Source organism: Dendroctonus ponderosae, unplaced genomic scaffold (genome assembly GCF_020466585.1).
Source record: "Dendroctonus ponderosae isolate FM_Combo_2020 unplaced genomic scaffold, Dpon_F_20191213v2 Dpon_F_20191213_10, whole genome shotgun sequence".
NCBI lineage: Eukaryota > Metazoa > Arthropoda > Insecta > Coleoptera > Curculionidae > Dendroctonus > Dendroctonus ponderosae.
This window is the reverse complement of record NW_026017111.1, coordinates 4,419,421-4,432,567: the sequence shown is the minus strand read 5'-3', so window position 1 is coordinate 4,432,567 and position 13,147 is coordinate 4,419,421. Positions and strand designations below refer to the sequence as shown.

The 13,147-nt window shown below is 44.5% G+C and overlaps 2 protein-coding genes across 10 annotated transcripts in view; one reads left to right on the top strand and one right to left on the bottom strand.

Moving 5' to 3' along the window:
• Window positions 1–8,094, bottom strand: part of LOC109545619 (transcriptional regulator ATRX) — a 13,281-nt gene extending 5,187 nt beyond the window's left edge. For 6 of the 7 annotated variants that reach the window (XR_007280562.1, XM_048662232.1, XM_048662233.1 and 3 more), the window contains exons 1-28: window positions 8,005–8,094; window positions 7,384–7,614; window positions 6,668–7,324; window positions 6,591–6,614; window positions 6,215–6,540; window positions 6,023–6,171; window positions 5,926–5,969; window positions 5,625–5,867; window positions 5,039–5,263; window positions 4,791–4,986; window positions 4,540–4,731; window positions 4,446–4,463; window positions 4,079–4,382; window positions 3,932–4,023; window positions 3,746–3,874; window positions 3,623–3,696; window positions 3,397–3,564; window positions 3,152–3,342; window positions 2,909–3,066; window positions 2,684–2,859; window positions 2,490–2,627; window positions 2,263–2,438; window positions 1,981–2,172; window positions 1,688–1,926; window positions 1,458–1,628; window positions 1,229–1,400; window positions 995–1,171; window positions 804–942 (exon numbers count right to left, since the gene is read on the bottom strand). Coding sequence is in view for 6 of the 7 variants with exons in the window: in XM_048662232.1 (XP_048518189.1) it covers window positions 804–942; window positions 995–1,171; window positions 1,229–1,400; window positions 1,458–1,628; window positions 1,688–1,926; window positions 1,981–2,172; window positions 2,263–2,438; window positions 2,490–2,627; window positions 2,684–2,859; window positions 2,909–3,066; window positions 3,152–3,342; window positions 3,397–3,564; window positions 3,623–3,696; window positions 3,746–3,874; window positions 3,932–4,023; window positions 4,079–4,382; window positions 4,446–4,463; window positions 4,540–4,731; window positions 4,791–4,986; window positions 5,039–5,263; window positions 5,625–5,867; window positions 5,926–5,969; window positions 6,023–6,171; window positions 6,215–6,540; window positions 6,591–6,614; window positions 6,668–7,324; window positions 7,384–7,614; window positions 8,005–8,017 (5,014 nt within the window). In the remaining variant the exon portion in view is untranslated. The remainder of the gene's footprint in view (window positions 1–803; window positions 943–994; window positions 1,172–1,228; window positions 1,401–1,457; window positions 1,629–1,687; window positions 1,927–1,980; window positions 2,173–2,262; window positions 2,439–2,489; window positions 2,628–2,683; window positions 2,860–2,908; window positions 3,067–3,151; window positions 3,343–3,396; window positions 3,565–3,622; window positions 3,697–3,745; window positions 3,875–3,931; window positions 4,024–4,078; window positions 4,383–4,445; window positions 4,464–4,539; window positions 4,732–4,790; window positions 4,987–5,038; window positions 5,264–5,624; window positions 5,868–5,925; window positions 5,970–6,022; window positions 6,172–6,214; window positions 6,541–6,590; window positions 6,615–6,667; window positions 7,325–7,383; window positions 7,615–8,004) is intronic. The other variant, XM_048662231.1, reaches the window with a different exon arrangement.
• A 43-nt stretch (window positions 8,095–8,137) lies between these two features.
• LOC109545645 (BSD domain-containing protein 1-A) lies at window positions 8,138–10,414 on the top strand. Of its 3 annotated transcripts, XR_007280565.1 has the most exons (10): window positions 8,138–8,278; window positions 8,472–8,538; window positions 8,587–8,703; window positions 8,762–8,819; window positions 8,873–8,970; window positions 9,033–9,247; window positions 9,303–9,436; window positions 9,593–9,733; window positions 9,793–10,018; window positions 10,072–10,414. XR_007280565.1 is itself a non-coding variant. In XM_019916451.2 (9 exons), exons 1-9 carry the CDS (start codon window positions 8,259–8,261, stop codon window positions 9,892–9,894), a joined length of 855 nt encoding a protein of 284 aa, XP_019772010.2. In that variant the 5' UTR covers window positions 8,138–8,258; the 3' UTR covers window positions 9,895–10,414. The 3 variants fall into 3 exon arrangements, 2 of the variants coding, with proteins under 2 accessions (XP_019772010.2, XP_019772009.2); XM_019916451.2 differs by having other exon boundaries at window positions 9,890–10,414; XM_019916450.2 differs by having other exon boundaries at window positions 9,793–10,414.
• Window positions 10,415–13,147: the final 2,733 nt, after the last annotated feature.

Sequence of the window (13,147 nt, the reverse complement as noted above, 5' to 3'; positions counted from 1 at the left end):
TTACAGTACAAAAACGTATACTAAGGACTATCTACGGAATGTCTCCTTTGCAGTCTTGTCAAGGGGTTTTTAAATCAAAGGGTGTTTTAACCGTGTACAGTCTGTACATTTTTGAGGCAATATTATGAGTTTTTAAGAGTATGAATTTACACGATAACAACTTTAACCAGGATCATAGCACCCGCACGGGAAACATTGTGTATCCAACACATATGGGTATAGAATTCTTTAATAAACTAGAAAACAACATTAAAAAAGTAAGAATTGAAAAATTGTTTAAGAATAAATTAAAACAGATGTTAATTGAGTTAGAGCCTTATAGTATTAGAGACTATTTAAATATGTAACAACAGTACCTTTTAGTATAATATGTCCTTTGTCAATTGTTTTTTTAACGCCATTTCATTTTGTGTTCTTTATACATGTGCATGTATCAATCGAATGTAATTTGAAATAAAGAAATAAATAATAATAAAAAATAATGGGATGCCAACATTGTCGAAACGTTAAAAATTACCGACCTTAGAAAAAGGAAGTGAGCAACTTATGTATGAGAACAGCAATGACTAGATAATCGTTCATAAACAAGGTGACACGGGGACCACACACAATTGCTTGTTTATGAAAGAATCGCTAGCAATTGGCATACGAAAATACTGCAAGTATCGGTCGGTCTCGATAATCTTGAAACTCGTCAACGTCAAAAACACCAAATTAACGAATACCAGGTGTAACACCATGTGATTACTGAAATTATTTAAATCTGGTACATCCAGCCAATGCCACAAGAGTCGCTCACATACCTGTGCGGTTGTAGAACTCCTCCCAAGCGGCGTTCTTCTGCTGCTCATTGAGGTCCTCTTCGGGCCGATTGGCCAGCAGCGCCTGGTGCTCGTGCCAGCGAAACACTTCCTCGTGCTTCCGCACCAGATTGGCCAAAACCTGGAAGAAGCCGAAATCAGTTGAGGCTTTCGCAGCCAATAACTGGACTTACGCGGTCTTCGGGCACGTTTGGCAGTGGCCGATCACGCCTGATCCTCGGCCTAATTGCATAGTACTCCTGTATATCGGACGCCGTGTAGTGTCTGGTGATTTGGTGTTTGTCCACCACGCGATGGGCCACAGCCAGCTTTGTAACGACTCGTTGATAGATTTTCTCCTCCATAGTATCCTGAAAAAAACGGTTATTTTATTTCAGTAATTCACATTCGATTCTAGCGCTACTCACGATGGCAATCAGTCGGTAGACAAACACGGGCTTTTCCTGACCGAATCGAAACGCCCTGAAGACGCTTTGGGTGTCGTTTGAAGGGTTCCAGCTAACGTTCATGATGATAACGCGATTGGCCGCCGTCAGGTTCAGCCCCAGGCCGCCCACTCTAGTGGATACGATGAGAGCTCTAAAAAAGCGACTTGTCCAATGAAGAAAACAACTGAATAGTAACCCGATCACGCACTTGACTTGGGAGTTATTGGGATCGTTGAACTTGTTGCAAATCACTGAGCGGGCTTCCGGAATGATAGTGCCGTCCATTCGGTAATAATCCACGTATTTGACAAATTGCAGACTTTCAGAGAGGAACAGCTCCAGATTGTCCATCTCTGCGTATGAGTGCGTGAATATCAACCTGGAAACATTTGCGGCATTTGCTAAGGCGGCAGGCAGGCAACGAAAGAGCAACCTTACACTTTATCGCCTGCAGCAGCGGCTTCTTTCACAATCCCGATCGCTACCAGAAATTTAGTGCCCATCCCGAGCTGCCTGGTCCCATCCATCGAGAGCAACGCCTTGTGCCAGTCTCCTTTCCTCAGCACGTTCGCGTCCACATCCACATCCATATGATCCTCAATTACGTCCTGTTCTTTGATCTTGGCCTTGGACGTTTTCTCTGCCGTCGTCAGCACGTTGGGGTGGCTGCAAATGTACTGAAACCCACACCGTTCAACCTCTCGCCCAATTGTTACGCCACTAGTTCCCACCTGCAGTACCTGCATGTCCGCTAAGAAATTTTTTCGGCTAATAGTGCCTGATTTCGTGTACACGATGGGACGCAAATCCGTCGAGTCCAAGTACGTATTGTACAAGTTCACCTGCAAATCACTCATCTGGATAAATACGGCCTGGTCAATCAGTTTGGGCAGGTACCGCTTGAGTTCCGTATCTTCCACTCTCTAAAAAACAACAAAAATAATGGTTTTTCTATTGAGCCGCATGTAAAGCAAAGACTCTTAATTGCGAGCTATTTTGTCCTATTCTCCTACCTGCACAGTCCGGTGCAATATCTTGTGCAGCACATGCGTACGCTTCTTCATCAACATAATATCTTCAGCTGTCGAGTCCTCAAACTGCCCGTTGGTGATCGGATTGGCAAAGTTCGTTTTATACTCCTTTTCCGTACCCAGAAGGCTGGGTTTGACAAAGTTTACCATGCAATAATCTGCAAAAGAGACGCTGTTAACCTGCTTTAGTTACCACTGTGCAAACGCACATTCTAGCAAATTGTTCTGCAACGGGGTGCCTGTTAATACGATGCGCCTTTTTGTGTTGATCTGGTTCATGGCTACCGTCCGTTGCGACTGTTTGTTCCGCAGCAGGTGGCCTTCATCGCAAATCACTAAATCTGGACCTGCAGACCGCAACAACCACAGTTATAGGTCCACACTAGAGCCAGCAGGGCTTTACCTGGATCGACCAGCGCTTGCAGAATGAGGGCCTTGTCAATTCCGTCCTTCGCCAGTCTATCCAGCTTCTGCTGGTTGATCATCATACCAAAACACTCGTAGCCGAGCACTAGAACGCCACCTTTTCGCCTCCACTCGATGGTGATGTCAAATTTGCGGATCGACGTCTTTTTGTCCCTACAAACAACGTTCTTGGGACAACTAAAGAATCAAAGGAAGTTCTTACTCGATGGTAAAGAGGCGAATGTTCAAATTCCTGATCCCTTCATAGGCCAGATTGAATTCGTTCCTCCAATTGGAGACAGTGGACAGCGGACATACGACCAGAACGTACTTGGTGTTGGTGATGGGGTTTCGAAACAGCGCCTCTATCAAGGCTAGTGCCTGGAATTGAATCAGATAAAAAACCATTTTTAGTTTGCAATAACCAATGTGATAAAGCTGGGTCTTAAATAAGTAGTTAACTTGCCTGTAAAGTCTTGCCGAGGCCCATGCAGTGGGCCAGGATACAGCCCGAGCTCACATATCCCATCTTCAGTTGCTTGATGCTCTCGTAACAAGAGTCCCACATGAACTGAATGCCGCTGCGCTGATGAGGCTTCAGTTTCTTGGTGATCGATGGGTGCACTTTCACTTCCACAGAGTCCAAAGCGTCTAAAACTAGTGTGAGCTGTTAGTTGAGAAAATTTACAAATCGTGCCGCGAAACACGCACTCAAAGGATTCGCCTCCTCTTCACTGGCATAGTGGGTGCAGTTCTCCTTGCTCTTCTCTCGCTCCTGCAGTCGCTTGATTCTTTCGCGCTCCTCATTGTTGGCTCGCTGAGTGGCCTCGGCCAGGTCTTGGTCCTCAACCACTGCTCGGATGTTTCTCCGACCTTTACCTGGCAAACCAACCACATTTATTCATTAAAACGCATTACTTAGGCTGATCGCTGGTACCTTTCTTGCTGGAACTACCCTCCTCTTCATCGGTGATAATTATCGCTTCCTCTGGCGTTTTGTAGCCCTCGATTCTAGAACAAGAACATTTAGTGCGAACGGCAAAATCGTCTCTCACCTCACATTTCAAAGTCACTGTCGTCGGATAAATCGGCGAAAAAATTCCTTTTTGGGTGTCTTGCGTTTTCCACATAAGTGGCATCGCTATCTGAAGCCAGAGGGCTGGGTGGAATGCGGGTTTTACTGCGCTTTCTGCAATGTGTGCCGTTCATTCAAGCGAAAATTGCCTTCAAACGGCTAGAATCTTACCGCTTCTGCCTATGTTCACCGATGAGTGGATCAGCTCTCAGAAGCGGATCGGCGCACCAGGAGGGTGAGCGCTTACGCTGTCCCGCCCACTTCTACAAAGCTTCAAAAGTGAAATATATCCCCAAAGCGCATTAATAAAGCGCTTACCTGCACACCAGCGTCCTTGCTGGATTCTTCCTCTTCTTCGCTGGCAGAACTGCTGGAAGTTGAGCACTTCACACTGCTTTTCTCATCAGAACTGCTGCAAATCTTATCCCAAAGGCTCTTGGCCAAATGTGCACAGTCTTCCGGCGAATCTGCGTATTCAACATCAGAGCCGCACTCAGAGGCAATAAAAGACGACAAGGACGATCCGGAGAACTCCGAACTGGTGGACTGGACCCAATTGCCTCTGGGTGGGGAGGCTGGACTGGAGCCGCGGCTTTCGACAGCATTATCTAGATTGCAGGGCCTGCCAAAGCAAAGCGGCTGAGTAGAGTTTTTTGGGGGGCTGGGGTTGAATCGAATGGGTTACCTGAGCATCGAGCAGTCGCTTGCAAAGGAGCCGCGTTTAGTAGGGCGTTACTTTACATATGGTATGCCTACTGACTAATCTATTAAAATCTTACCTGTCGTCACTGCCTTTGGAGAATTGGCTGGTTTCGTACTTGGACAGGTCCAAGCGCCTGACTATAACAATAAGCTCCTTCTTGAAGGCGGACTTCTGTTCCCATTGAGCTGCTTCTGCCTGCTTCACTTCATGCGTTTCCTCCTGATCGGACAGTGCGGCCTCCAAATCACTGAATAGTGATATGGATGAGCTGTGCCCAGAAAAAGTTGAAAAAAATCAACACCTTTCAGCCTATTATCGGATACTCACCTACTATCGGATATGTCGTCCTCGCTTTTCATCAGACTGTTGAATGCGTTCCAGCTTTCCACACTTTTGCGCGGTCGTCCAGGACCTCGTTTTGTGCTGATCACTTCCTCTCGGAGAATGTCGATCAAGTCGTTTTCCGGATCTGAACTTTCAACACGTTCTTCAGCGCATTTCACGTCTTCGTGCCCAGTGTCTCCTATAGCAACTCAAACTAGATTTTGTTCGGCAAATATCAGTCCCCAACTTACTCGCTTTTAGAACGACAGTTTCTTCAAACTCGCTCAGCAGTTGGTTCAGTTCTTCCCTGGACACATTGGCGACTGTTAACGTGCGCTTGTTGTCCACGTGAGACTCTGAAGAGGACTCGGCGTCGCTCCGAATAACCCCGTTTTCCACAACGCCGGTCAGAAGATCCAACAGCTTGCTTCGCTGGGATTCCGTGAACTTAAACGCCTTGCATCCACCATCTGGGTCTGAAATTGGATTAACTCAGATGAGATCAGGAAGCATTTAAACTGGACAACTAAAACAATGAGAAATTAACAACCGTCTATTGTTCACCAATTGTATTATACAGTAAAAGAAAGAATTCGCATTGGGGTCAAGTTGCCCATGACGCCTGACGAAGCAAGGCGTCCATACTCTCAGTAAGATTCTGTAATGGAGAAAACATCTCAAGAGCTGTTGTCTTGCTCATACATCTAACATGCAGAATTGTTAATACCAAGCTAAAATCCTTTTTTGGTCAGTTTTCAAGATATCGCGCTCAATTCTAGCCTAGAGGTCCGAGGCACTCGCTTGTTTCAACTCAGAATATTTATTTGTTTCGCTCACTTGACTGGATTTCGTCCTCTTCATCACTGTCTGTCTTCAGCAGCGCGTCCTCCGCAGCCCCATCCAGCTCCTTTTGCTGAAGCAAGTTGATCCCGGCGCTGTCGCCCAGTTCCTTCTGGCCCTGCTTCGCAGTTATTTCCTTTGAATCCGATGCTTTCTGCGTACGGGAGTTTTGTTCGATGAGCATGTTCAAGAGTCTGTCCCTGGCTTTACTGTCCATACAATACGCACTGTCTGAGTTATCTGGAAAAATATCATATCATCAATGTTGAGTGTTTAGATCAACGAAGCGCAGATTTACCGCCAGTGCTGGACAATTTCCGTATCTTTGTTGCTGAATGGCTACTGGAACATTAAACACTCTTAATATTGATCCGCTCATTATTCAGTAGACTCACCTGCAGGAGAAAGATTCGGAATTGCTACTAGGTCTTTTTCTCTTGGAGTCCTGAAGGTTGGAATCGGTTCTCTCTTGCTCAGACCCCAATTGACTTTCCGACTCATCACTGGGTATGGGGCGGCATTTTTTTCTCCGAAATTTAATGATCTAATGAAATTGGACTCAACATTGTTCTATTTGCTCGACCTACCTCGTTTTCAGTTTCCTCCGATTCAGGGACGGAGCTAAGACTACTATTCGCAGCCGCCGCAATTGCGCTAGTGTTCATCTTCACCAGCCGAATACTGCAATCCTGAACTATTGGCTTTTCGTCTACTGTTTGCGCTCTAATGCGGGATTTTTTGCGAATTTTTTTTAGCATTCGCCCTTTCTTCACAGGCTCCCGCGCCTCATCGCTGCTACTTTCGTTGTTTTGCTGGTTATTCTGCAGGTCTTTGAAGAACTTCCCGATTAACGTAAATAGAAGCTTCCTGTCCTTGTCATTCATCTTGCTCTTGAAGTGGGCATTAATGTTGCCTGGGAAAAAACCGATGTAGATTTGCCGAAAAACTCCTGGATCTACTCACTTTCATCTGAGCTTTCCGCACCACCTAAAACACTTCAATGTGTCCACATTGCGTAAAATTCAGTTCAGACTACTTACCGTTCTCCTCTAGTTCCTTGGGCGTTTGCTTGCCATTGTTGCTTGTAGCTTTGCAGTCTGGTTGTAAATCTCCTGAAGCACCGCTCTGGTCGTATTTGGTGGAATCAAGTGAAACTACGGATAAATCGTCGGCCTCTGGCCCATTGAATACTTCGCTCTCTGTGCTGTTCCGTGAATTCAGTTGGGTTTCCATCATATCAGTTGGGTCTACAATGGTGTTATCCGAGTCGATTTCCCTCGGTCCATCTAATCTCACAGTTTCGTCACTGTTTATCGACATATTGTCGACGTTAGGGCTGCTGGTTGACTTAGTTTGGGCCTGAGTTGAGTTGAGTTCATCATCGGAGTCGCTGCTAAGGATAATTGGCACGCTTTGGATCATCTCAGTGCTTTGCACCGGCTCAGACGCTACTGGAATGCATTTCTCTCCACAAACACCCTCTTGGTTGGTCTGTGATGAGCTGTGCGCATCAGTATTGTTGGTAGTAGGCTGTTGAACAGTTGTTTCATTGCAAATTTTGTCGGCCTCTGAGAAAGTTTGCTTTCTGATGGGCGCCAATTCGGAGGAGCATTGAACAGTTTCGGTATGCTCGTCCTGACTTGAAAGCGCTCGCAACGTCTTCAAAGAATCCGCGTATTTGTCTTGCAGTCCGGCATCTAGAACCGGAATGTTTCACATTAACAGTTGCATAAATCACGATCCTATTTTCGCTCACCCTCAATTCTCTTCTGAATCGAACAGGCATGCTTCTTGACGTATTCGTCGAATTTTTCCAGAATATTGGCAATTTTCTGAATGTATTGGGGCGTGTTTCCAGTTTTGCGAAACTTTTCCGCACACCTGGTTACTTGCTCTTGCAACGACAATCCCATGTACTTGATCTCGTGCTCCAAGCGGACTACAATCGCTTCAAACTCTTGTTGGTTCATTTGGCTTGCTTGAGGAACTAAAACAGAGCATTCAACTACACAGATGTTTGCGTTGTGCCTACTGGAAACTGGGATATAAAGAAAAACTTTATCTACGATAAAACGATAACGCTTCTTTGCGTAGAGGAATGTTTGAACGATGGCAAGGATCATCCTATAGATAAAGGGAGGATCATACTGTGATAGTAAAATATGCCCTTTGTAATGGGCGTAAGGAGTAAAACCATTGAAATGGTTACTGCCAATTGCTTACCTAAACACTAATAAACTAACAATACATTTGCTTCATAATTACAATAGTTTTAGTTTGTGTAACTACCAGCTACTTTAGTATATAACCTCAAATAGCAAAACATAGATGAAGACAAGTGACAAGTGCAATCATAGATAAAGACGAGTGCAATTACCTGTTCTGGGCATTGCCTGCCTTTTTTTAGCCTGCGAAGTACGACAGAGACAGCAGGCTGAAAGGGTAATTAAAAGTGCTTGTTTGGAGTTCTCCTTCGCTGTGAACTTCAGGCCAATCCGCACCAATCATGGCCGCCGTTACGACAAATTAATAAAAACAAAACAAAGATCAGTTCCTGTCAAAGTGGTGTCATAACTGAACGTTGGTGTGGATAAATTATCAGTGCAAAACGAGTGTATTTTGTGGGAAAATATGGCCGAGAACTCGGACACGTGAGTGTTGCCCCCTTTATATCCGAATTCCCGATAAAACGGCCACATTTTTGTTGTTCAACCAGCCTGAATCACTGTTGTTTTGTGGGAAACCCTTGGGCTGTTCGGCCCCCAAAACATATTCCAATGCACTATTGTTATTGACAATTGGTTTGTTGTGCAATAATAAGACGGTTTGTTTGTGTTTCAACAGGAATCCTGCTCAAACATCCTCGAACGAGGGATGGTTTAACTCCTGGCTGAGTGCTGTTAAAAACAAGGTAATTTCTGGTAACTTTTCTGCGAAAAACCCTAATCGTGGATTTCAGAGCACTGAGGTGTTGGAGTTTGTCAAGAAAGACTTGGAGGAGTTCGGGACTGCAGTGAAAAATGAGGCGACTAGTGTGGTGTCTTCGGCAGGCTCAGTGATGGAGAAAACTCTAAGTGTAAGCAGCTGCCCGAGGCTCATTTAGTAGGGCATCATTGTTTTCTAATCTATTTCAGCTGGAGTCACCGGACTCAACCGCAAACACGGTGAAACGCAGCTTTAGCACCTTTTTAGGTGAGCCCAACGCCCTACAAGTCTCAATTGTTTTGAACAACTTTGCTTTTCAGGTCAAATGAACACCGTTCTGAACCCCGGCCCCGACGACGAGGATACCGAAATTCTCATCGTTGAAAACTCAGAAACTCATCAGCTCAACAAATTGCAGGTGAGACCCGAGCAAACTATCTAGAAATTGGAGAATTAGTTACTGAGATTTGCGTGGTTTAGCAAGCGCTCTACGAGCTGCAGAAGGACCCGGACACATATCTGAGCGACCCGGCGCCCCAGCTCAGAAAACAGTACGAGTGCTGGCTGGAGATTTTGGAGCCGGATCAGCTGTCTGATGAGCGAATAGCCAAGCAGGTCAATAGCTCAGAAGTCCTGAAGCAACACTATGCTAAACTGGTGCCCGAGGTTTTGGAACATCAGCTATTTTGGAAGAGGTACGCGGCTCTGAGACTGTTGGGCTTTAGCCGCAAGGAAAATCTTATTTTGCAGGTATTTGTTCAAGAAGGCCCTGTTGGAGGACGATTTGGCTAGGCAGGAGCTCCAACAAAGGCGCGAGCAGAAGGAGAAGGAACCTCGTCCAACTACTAAAGAAGATGGCGAAGCAAGCATGAAATGGGAACGAGGTAGCTAGTAATTGGGGGAATTCAGGGGGCCAATAATGGCATGGAATTGGCTGTTAGGGCTTTGTCGTTATTTTTTCCCGAACCGTTTGATATTCGTCAAATCAGTTGTATTTGTGAGATCGTTTTTAAAGGGTTTGTCGACTTTGTTTTTGGTAGATTTTGCGGCTGATGTGGAACTAACTGAGGAGGAGCAGATCGCCTTGCTTGAACAATACGAAAAAGAGCTGAAAAGTAAGTCGCAGACCGGCAAAAAATCTAAAGCTAAACATCAGGATGGCGCGGCTGTTGAAAAATCCCGTAAGTACAACTAGAGTCTTTTTTGGGTTGGTGGGCACTACTAGGGAAAATGTATTTAGACGTGATAACACAAGAACCGGCAGTGAGGAGATCGGAAATTCCCGCTGTAGACCCGAGCGCTACAATGCAGCTTACTAAAGTTGACTCTGCAATTAGTTTAGGCAAGGCGGGTAGCAGCAGCAGCAGCACCGACGACGATTGGGAGAAGATCAGCGACATTGAAAAATAAACCGGCGAATGACCATGCTACTTATGACTATTTCTAATGGCAGGAAGAAGCTCACCGTGTGTTTAAAGCATTTAGTCAACTGCAGGAAATTCTTGACCATTTTTTTCAGTTCTGTGATAATATTCCGTTGTACAATTAGCGTTGCTGGTTCCATAACCGTCCTGTTCAGCCGTGAGCTTCTTCGAGCGATCCTACAAAGTATCTACATAAACATATATATATAATATATTCAATCTTATTTGTTATCGTAAAAGAGTATTCCGAACTCTTTCGATAATTTAGTTCGTAATTTTAATACAATAAACCGTTCAGACTTACATACGGTCCACTTACCGGCATTTTACACGTTACTTTTATGTTGAGTTAATCTTGACTTGTTTTGTTTAAGTTTTTCCGTATTAAATGTGTTTTTTATTAGTCATTAAACCAGCGTGTTGATGTGATTCAGGTTAGTGGGTTGGTTTGAATTACGCGCGCCGCAATGGGAGCTTTTTATTGGTTAGCGGGTGGCGGCAACACGCGACCCTAACCACAAAATCTTTAGTGTTTGTTGAGAGAAGTGTTCACCGAAGTGAGTGTTTGAGTGTTTTTTAATGTATTTTAAAGGTCTAGGTATGCTCAAAGTGTGTGTCGCGGACTTACAACGGTATTCTTTCCTGTTCTACCTGCCAGAATCTTGACGTTTGGGTGTAAGTACAATTAACAATCGCCATTTTGTGCCCCTTTTTCTTGATGCCTCTTGTGTGCAAGTCCATTGGCGGTTTTAGCTATTCTTCAATGGTTTTATTATGTTTTTCTGGAAACCGTCAGTTCTAAAACTTTTCTGTGTACTAATGCTATCAATTAGGTAGTTTCAAGGTGTATAGATTTTTTTCAATCCTAAAATAACGGTTTTCGAACTCGCCGATTCAATTTTACACCTATTTTGTAAGATTTCATGTGAAAACAGCCTACTGTAGAAAACGTTATTCGTGAACACAATTCCTCTGGTTTGACAATAATGTTAAGCTGTTTTGATTCCGTAGTGCGATAGATGGTAATTATCTAGATGATCAGACCATTGCGTTCCCGGTTAAGAATATGCTCACCTTATAGATAATCGCTTTGCGAAAAACTTTTGTCAATGGCAGCTTTTGGGGTTTCCGGCCACTTTTAATTCATTGAAATTCACGACTTTTCCATAACAACAAAGGACGCCATCTTAGTTTGCACGCCTAATGCCTCTGGGCCTAATGGGGGAATGTTCTGTGATTGAGTGTGTCTCCGCAAAACGTCCCTTAAAAATTTGGTTTTCTGGCTAACGTAGTACTTAATATTAAAGTAAATTCAAATTTTCCGCCAAAAACAACCGACAGAAAATTGTTCTGTAGTCTTGTCATGAGAAGTAGATTTCTTCTACAAGCGCTGAGAATTCCAGATTAGTTTCCAGTGGCGCCCACTAGAACAACATCTAAATCTGAAACATGTGCAGTATGTCACTTTGTAAGTAAACAAACCTACTTTTGAAAAGATTTGAGGAAATGGCGAATTGGTCTTGTCTAAAGAAAAAGACAGTAAAACCGCACCTCCAAACCATTGAATCCTCCAAAAGAGGACCGAGGTGTTGAAAATGTTTAAGGAGAAGCACAGGCAGGTATTTGTTGACAAACATGTCAGCGTTGCAGCGATTTTGAGGTTAGTTTTCAAATTGCGCTGTTCAAAAGTTCAAAATGGGTTGCAACATTTCTCGGTGTATAGTTGCAAGTTGCAAATGTTAATTAACGGGCTGGTGAGCTTGAACGGTTTTCCTCTAATGCCGCATTCGCTGAATGTTTTTGACTCACTGATGATTAATTAGTAGGAATTAAAATTCTGCGTGCGATTGGAGCCGGGCACGTTCTCATTTGGGCAAAGTCGGATATCAAGTCTAAAATGGGAACTGTTGGGAAAACCTCTACCCCCCGTCTGACGATTGATAAATTCGTCGTTTTCACTATCCAAATTCAATTTCGAGAATTGAAAAGGCAAAAGTGTCCAGTCATGGAAGGCGATCGAGAGGCGATACGCGTTCGGAGAACCAGCCAAAGACACCGCCGAAATGTGTGTTACCAATAATTGATAATCCGATTGGTTGAATATTCAAGTCACGCAATTAGTTGGGCTCATTGTCGTCTAAACATTTCGGCGCGTTTTGCTCAATTTCGATTTTTCCAGTTGTCAGTGACGCACGTTGCGTTCAGAAGGCAAAAAATCCACCGCCCGCGGTACGACGCCGATATCACAAAGTCGATCTGCGACCGCCGCGATTTACTCTCGTCGATATCGAATAAATTAAATTAAGGTTTGCTTGGCACCGCCGCTTATCGCTCAGTACCATCTCGCGCGCTAATTTATTGGTTTGCCCACCAAAAGGGTACCGGGCTTAATTTGTTTCAGTTGTCTGGTGGGTACCTCGAAATGACACACGCACCTACTAAAAATCTACTACCGGTCCATAGACAAAGATGTTGCGCTTCCTAGAAGCGGCGCGGTCCCAACAACGAGCAGTGAATTCATTGAATTTCAACCTGTTGCGAGCGGGGCAAAAAAGGCTACCTCGGCAGCCACGGCAGTACCCGTAAAGGGACAGCCGAAGATGTAAATCGATTTCAGAAAATATGCGTATGCAGAAAAGTGTCGCAGCCTCTATCTGGGAAACGGGTGACAGCGGCAGGCGGCACCGCAAACGATAGCCGTACCCGGGGTACCGCCGCTCGAGTTACGAGGGCCCCGGAACGTATATCGGGGTGACAACCCAGGCCCGGACTTTGCCACGTTTCACTTTATGGCCACTTGCCCAGTTACGCCTACTCAAGGGCGGATCCAATTCTCTATCCAACGATGCCAAAACGAATTCTCTGGTTCGAATGGTTCCTGAGAAACTTTGAAAAAACAAGCGTCATGTTCAAGTGGATTTTGCAACCAAAAAAAAAACACGCAAATCTAAAACTTCTTGAAATCAAGCATTTTTTGAGAAAACTGCCAACATTTCCCTATCCATGGTTCACTTTCTGAAAAGGCCATTTATTTCTCTCTAGAATGATGTACAAATGAGCGTTTTTGCTCATTTTTCCTCCGAGAAATGAGCAAAAACGTGACGGAAAACATGAAATTTTGGCATAATCTTGCACCTAAGTGTGTGATATTCAAATTTCGCTTTCTGGGTC

What these genes read in the sequence shown, in the direction of transcription:
- LOC109545645 (XM_019916450.2), top strand. Translation starts at nt 8,259, where the DNA reads ATGGCCGAGAACTCGGACAC. An exon ending in AAGCATGAAATGGGAACGAG is followed by an intron (nt 9,437 to 9,592) that starts GTAGCTAGTAAT and finishes TGTTTTTGGTAG; the next exon opens with ATTTTGCGGCTGATGTGGAA. An exon ending in CGCGGCTGTTGAAAAATCCC is followed by an intron (nt 9,734 to 9,792) that starts GTAAGTACAACT and finishes AAATGTATTTAG; the next exon opens with ACGTGATAACACAAGAACCG.